Raw genomic sequence first — 6834 nt, forward strand, 5'->3', positions numbered from 1 at the left:
TGGAGAAAACAGGTTTATAGCTCTGGGACAGATGGTCCTGCCTGGTGACTAATGAAGGGTTCGCCGCCTGTCTGGGTGGAAGCAGATTTGGCTGATCCCCACTGACTCCAACCCCTCAGGATTTAGGCAGTGGGTTTGCCTTGGTTTGCAGGCTGTGCCACCATGGGTAGTTTGGGGACTGCAGAGTGAGCAGGTCATGCCAGATGCTTTCCAGCCTTTCTGCTGTGTGATTTCTCCTGGCTGTGACCTGCTACACCCACATGGGGGGGTCTCGTTCCAGGGACTAGTTCAGTCCTGCTGTCCTTGTAAGGCATCTGCCCATCCTTGTGAGGTGCTGCTGCCCAGGAATACCCACGGATGTGCCTCGCAGCCCCCAGGGCACCTGGCACAGAGACTGGCTGGTCAGGGTTTGGAGGTGCTGTGAGAGAGCCTGAAGGCCTGGCAGGAGTCCTGGAGTGCCTGCAGTGGGCTGGGTGCACACAGCCCTGACCCCACAGGTACCACTTGCTGGGAAAGTTCTTTCCCACAAGTGTAGCATCCAAACTGCCCAACTCCCTGCTCTCCACAAAGCTGACTTATTTCTGCTCATCAGCTGGTCTGGCAGAGGTAACAAAGTGTAATTAACTGCTCCCTTTACACATCCACTTAGCTCCACGGGAGGGTTTGGCAACTGAATTTCTAGGGAAGATAGTGATGGCAGTGCCTGCCCCAGCTCATCGTGGGGAGCTGAGGCCCAGGGAAGGAAGTGTGGGCAGGACCTTGGCTGATGCCTCGCTGGTGCTTTCAGCGCTAAGAGAGCCTGGAACTCTGGCTGTGCTGGGCTTGGGCTCACAGTGTGGTCATGGCAGGGATGAGCCTGGGATTTTGGGTGGTGCAGGGGCCATGTAATGTCCTTTGCTGCAGAGTAGCTGCTCCTGGAGCACCTGCCATGCTGCAGCATTATGCTATGTGGGGACTGGGACCATTGAGCTTTGGTAACAGGGATGCTTCAGGAGGTGGAGCAGAGCCAGGGGGCAGCAGGCCCGAGGTAATGCTGTCTGTCCTCTCTTTGCATCCACATGGAACTGCAACAGGAGCGTCAGAAGAAAGCTGGATTGCCCGAGAGCAGCGACGGCTCCAAGGACTTGGACAGCTCTGCTGGGCGCAGGGGCAGTGCCAGCAGGAAGCATGGGCGGTGGCGGGGACGGCCAGACAGCCCTGGGGCACTGGTGTCCAAGGTGGTGAGAGCAGTCACAGCCAGACATAAACCAGGATGGAGACTGCCGGCCGCGCCGGACTCCTCCAGCCGGAGGAACCTGACAGAGCTGCATGGGGAGGCCCAGCTGGCCGTGTTCCAGCAGGGTGACACGGGCAGTGTGGAGGGAGCTCCCCAGCCCACCGAGAACAGCTTCACCCCCAAGTGCGAAATCACGGGCAAAGACGCCCTCTCGGCGCTGGCCCGAGCCAGCAGCAAACAGTGCCAACAGGAGATCGCCAACGTGGTGTGTCTGCACCGGGCGGGCAGCCTCATCCCCCAGTCCGTGCCTCGCCACTGCCAGCTCTCGGGTGAGTCCTGCTGGAGTGCCCCCTGGGCATGGGGAATATCCCAGCCGGGTGCCTGGGCCACCTTCCTTATGCCACCAAACTGTCCCACCTGGCGAAAAGCGGCCTCAATCTGTCACTGATTCCCAGATTACTGCTGCCTCTGTAATCCAATCAAAGCTGTGCCAGCTTCCTTAAGCTGAGCTGTTTATCCCAGCCTGCAGTGCTGCAGGGGTCAGAGATGGGCCCAGCTGCATCTTCTGTTTCAGAGCTGCATCTTCATTCAGACACCCCTGTCCCTCAGCACCCATGTCAGTGTCACCCAAGGGACTTTGTGTGCCACCATGGTCTGGCACTGCAGCCAGTTTGGGGTTTGCCTGAGGCCAAGCTGCCGTGCATTGCTCGAGCCTCCCTGGTTGCTTAGGAGGCCCAAGTGGTGGGTGCCAAGGCTGGGGGAGGCTGACAGCCCTCTCCCTCCCTGCGCAGGCAAGGTCAGCCCTGTGATCCAGTGGGATGAGAGTCGACTGCAGCAGGTGCCCCCCAGTAAACCCGTGCGCATTGCCTACATGCTGGTGGTGCATGGCAGGGCCATCCGCCAGCTGAAGCGGCTCATCAAGGCTGTGTACCACCAGCAACACTTCTTCTACATCCACGTCGACAAGGTGTGTGGCAGGGGTGAGGGGAGTGCCCACATCAGTCACTGGGAGAGGGAGCAGAGCCTGGGCATGGGTGGGTAGTGTGTGTGAGGGAAGTGCTGGTCAGTCCTCGCTGCTATGGAGCTGTGACCCTTCTGCCCCTATTTCTGCAACTCCAGGGAAGCAGGGTCTGTCCACCCTGCTTAGAGCAGTCTTCTCTTGCTGCTTCTCTCCATGTGGAGGCTGCTGCAAGGTCTGACCCCAGGCTGGTGTTGAGGAGGGCAGGGCCCTGGGAGGATGAGCTCCCTGCTGAGGGTGAGCCTTGTTCCCTGGCAGCGCTCCAACTACCTCCACCGTGAGGCGGTGGAGCTGGCCCAGCACTACCCCAACATCCGCGTGACGCCCTGGCGCATGGTCACTATCTGGGGAGGTGCCAGCCTGCTGAAGATGTACCTGCGTAGCATGAAGGACCTGCTGGAACTGGCTGAGTGGCCCTGGGACTTCTTCATCAACCTGAGTGCCACTGACTACCCCACGAGGTGAGGACCTTGCTGGGGCTGGGGAGGGTGATGGCATTGTTGGGGCTGCATGAAGCTACAGCAGCCTTGGGAGGGGCAGGGAGCTAATGAAGATGAGGTTGGAGATTGCACCCACGGACTGGTGATGATGCTCCAGGGCCAGGCTGGTCCCATCTCTGGAGAGGAGCCGAGCCAGTACCTCGAAGGCTGTTTTTTCCTGAGGTCTGGGTGTTGCAGGGGAACACTCAGAGGCGCCAGACAGCAGAGAGGCTGTGTCTATGTCTCCCCAGCAATGGGACAAGGGTTTGAGTCACCACCCACCAAGCAGCTTTAGGCTCCTTGTGTCTGAAGGGGCTTGCAGTATGAATGTTTACTGGGCTACTTCACCCCAGGGTCATTAATGATTCCTAATTTGCACCTCAGGACCAATGAGGAGCTGGTGATGTTCCTGTCCAAATACCGAGATAAGAACTTCCTGAAGTCTCATGGCCGAGATAATGCCAGGTAATCCCAGCTTGGGCAGAGCTGAGCTGGATGAACAGAAAAAAGGAGGGATTTCAGAAAAGAACTGAAACAGCTGGGGTGGTGGGAGATGTTCTGCATGTAGCTGCACTCAGCAAAGTGGTTGACATTCTTCACCTTTCCTCCTCATCCCTGTGCCCAGGTTTATCAAGAAGCAGGGCCTGGACCGCCTGTTCCACGAGTGTGACTCCCACATGTGGCGCCTGGGAGAGCGCCACATCCCTGAGGGCATCGTGGTGGACGGGGGCTCTGACTGGTTCTCGCTGACTCGTAGCTTTGTGGAGTATGTGGTCTATGCCAACGACCAGCTGGTGTCCCAGCTGCGCCAGTTCTACACCTACACACTCCTGCCAGCTGAGGTGGGTGCTGGCTGTGGGCCACGGGCTGGATTTTCTTCCCACTGTACTTAACACCTCTGTCCCACTTCATCCCTGCCCTGGGTAACTGCAAAGGGTGTTGCTGGTTCTGGTCAGGCAGCTTTGTGCCTCCCCTTGTCCAGAGTCAGGAATGAAAAAGGGGAGAGAGAAGCAGAAAGGCCAAGGGTTGTGTTTATATCCAGCCCTGCTTTAGGTTCAGACACTCCTCTGGGCTAGATAAGGACCGATGTGGGTGCATGTGTTGCTGGAAACAGGGATAAGTTTCTGTTCAGGAGCTATTGAGGTCTGTCCTGTTGCTGTTCCTCACCCCTGTGTGAGGGATCTCCATTAACCACCTGTCCTCCATCCCCACTGGGTGTCCTGTCCCTTCTCTGCTGTGCAGTCCTTCTTCCACACGGTCCTGGAGAACAGTCATGCCTGCGAGACACTGGTCGATAACAACCTCCGAGTGACCAACTGGAACCGGAAGTTGGGCTGTAAGTGCCAATATAAACACATAGTCGACTGGTGCGGGTGCTCCCCAAATGACTTCAAACCCCAGGACTTCCTCCGGCTACAGGTGAAAAATATCCTCCTTTCTCTTCCTGCTCCCTCCCCTCTTCCCTCTCTCTCTGATCTGAGCTGCAGTGCCAGCTGCTGTGCATGTCCCCACGAGCTGTATCCCAGCCCCATGAGGGCCTGGAGCAGGGTTGGCTGCTCAGCCACTGTGGGGCTTGGCACAGATGTGTCTGTAAACACTTGGGCAGCAGGGTTATGCTGACTGTCCTGCCCAGTAGTCAGACTTTTGCTTGCAACGCTGCTCGGCTTCCCAGACTCCCTCTTTTGTTTCCCTGCCGACATATCACTTTGGGAAAATATCCTTTCAGTAAAGCCCCTTCAGAGTGCTGTAACCTATGGCAGGACAAAATGCCTTGTGACAAACCATCTCCTGTGCTCTTAGTGCATGGAGATGTAAACTGAACATGGGAGGTTTGAGGGGGGTAGACTCAGCTGTGAAAAGAGCAGTTGGCAGGATTTTCCAGCAGTCCTGGGCTTACAGACCACAGGATCCTGATCCTTCAGGTTGTGCCATGTGGCCAGGGCTTGTGCAGGGCTCTGGGGGGTGGGGACCTGTCTGAATAGAGATTGCAGCAAAAGAGCTGGATGACACATGACTGCTTCTGAGCACGGAAAGGGGGAGGCAGTGGGAGACATGGGAACCCATCTGCATTACCAGTGAGTGTTTGGTGTGCTCCCACTGATCCTGTCACACAGGATCCCACGTACAGGCTGGCTGTGCTGTGCTGTGTCTTAGCCTGTGCCCTCAAAGGGGTCAAGATGGGTCCCAGAATGTTTCTTCCCGCTGAGGTGGGAGGGCAGAAGTGGGTGCAGCCAACACTGCTAGAAATGCCTGTACTCTTCCAGCAACTCTCCAGACCAACCTTCTTCGCCCGCAAGTTTGAGTCGACAGTGAATCAGGAGGTGCTGGAGATCCTGGACACACACCTCTATGGCAGCTACCCCCCCAACACTCCGGCCCTCAAGGCATACTGGGAGAATGTCTATGACCGTGTGGATGGGCTCAGTGGCCTCAGCGATGTCACCCTCACCTTCTACACCTCCTTCTCCAGGCTGGGGCTCCACAAGGCTGCGTCCATTCCAGCGGTGAAGGCTGACAAACTCTGCAGGTGGGGCTCTATCCAGGCTCCAAGTGGTGGCCTTCATCTCTTGCTGGGAGGATGCTGACACTCAGATGTGCTACCTCTCTGTCTGTCTCTATCTCCAGATTTGAACTCCGAGGCTTCCCCTCCAGTGTACACTTATATTTCTATGACGACCGTTTCCAGGGTTACCTGGTGATGCAGGAAGTGCAGAATTTGGCAACTGGGCAGGCAGAATCCCTGGAGGTGTGGATGATGCCCCAGGGAGCTCTGAAGCTGTCAGGACACGGAGGGCAGGCAAACCGCTTGCAAAGCCTTGAGGTAAATGGGGCACTTTCCTCCCTGGCTCTCCCACACCACACTGCCCTTCCTCCTCTCCCCCACCTGCACACCGTGGGGACAGAGGGACACAGTGCCACTGTCGTGTCTGAGAGTGAACCTTTGTCTGGGAGTTTGGTTTCTGTGTGGGGTGTGGAACTGCAGGGGATCTTTCAGAGGGAGCTGAGCCATGGTGCCCAGCACCTTCTGCTGCAGGAGGCCTCGCACAACTGGATGTAAGTGCTAGCATGGTGCAGGCACATGAGCCATGGAGGGTGGAGTGTCCATTGCTCTGGGCTCCAAGGTTTATGCCATCCCTGTTTTGAGGAGGTGAAACACAAAACCTCAGCTGATAGCATCTCTGCCCAGTGTCCCACTGCTTGTGCCTCCTGTCCCTCCAGGTGGGCACAGAGTGGGACCCCAAGGAAAGACTCTTTCGCAATTTTGGAGGCTTGATGGGACCTTTTGATGAGCCAGTGGCCATGCAGAAGTGGTCGCGGGGCCCCAACCTGACAGCCACAGTGGTGTGGATCGACCCCACCTACATCATTGCTGCCTCCTACGACATCACGGTGGATGCTGAGGCAGAGTTCACCCAGTACAAACCACCCCTCAACCATCCCCTGCGCCCTGGCATCTGGACCATTCGCCTCCTCCAGTTCTGGGAGCCTCTGGGGGAGAACCAGTTCCTGGTAGTGCCCCAGACCTTCAACCGCAAGCAGCCTCTCAGGAAAGGTGAGAGTGCTCTGGAGTTTGGGGCTGGATTGGGTGGATCTCCCCGTGGGCAGTCCAACGTGTGTCCCTCTGTGCTGGTGACAAGGCAGTAGCAATCCTGCTGCTGCTGTCCCCTTGTCCATGTGAATCCTTAAACCAGGCCTCTGGGCAGCTGTTGAGGGCCCATTGGCAGGTCAGTCAGATCTTTTCTGCAGCAGCACCCCCACCTTGGGCTGGAGGGGAGCTGGAGGTGCAAATGAATGGGATGCTGAGCCCTGCTGGGGGCAGGGGGTAGGACCAGCAAGGTGCTGGGATGTTGCTACACTACTAATCCCCTCTCTTCTCTCCCTGCCCAGACGACAGCAACTGGCTGCATGGTGGGCCACCCCGCAATGAGTATATGGATCAGAACTTCCAGGGCCTGGGGGGGATCCTCAACCTGCCACGCTCCGAGGCGGCAGCGGAGGATGCAGCGCAGAAGGCACAGCTGACGGGCAAAGCACTGGAGGACTGGGTGGACGGTGCCATCGGCACCTTCTGGTCCGTGGCAGATGTCTGCATTGTCAGCCCCTCTGCCTGTGCCTCCCTG

The 6834-nt window shown here is 57.6% G+C and overlaps 1 protein-coding gene across 1 annotated transcript; it reads left to right on the top strand.

Annotated features, from left to right (window-relative positions):
- Positions 1 to 1058: 1058 nt before the first annotated feature.
- XYLT2 (xylosyltransferase II) lies at positions 1059 to 6834 on the top strand (the record flags this gene model as incomplete). The annotated part of the gene is made up of 10 exons (XM_009070277.1): positions 1059 to 1545; positions 2008 to 2183; positions 2493 to 2695; positions 3098 to 3178; positions 3339 to 3555; positions 3956 to 4132; positions 4978 to 5240; positions 5339 to 5534; positions 5933 to 6266; positions 6602 to 6834. Coding segments are annotated over exons 1-10 (2367 nt in total), but the record flags the coding sequence as incomplete, so codon positions are not given.

The sequence above is a fragment of the Acanthisitta chloris genome, unplaced genomic scaffold (assembly GCF_000695815.1).
Source record: "Acanthisitta chloris isolate BGI_N310 unplaced genomic scaffold, ASM69581v1 scaffold31042, whole genome shotgun sequence".
In the NCBI taxonomy this organism is placed as follows: Eukaryota; Metazoa; Chordata; class Aves; order Passeriformes; family Acanthisittidae; genus Acanthisitta; species Acanthisitta chloris.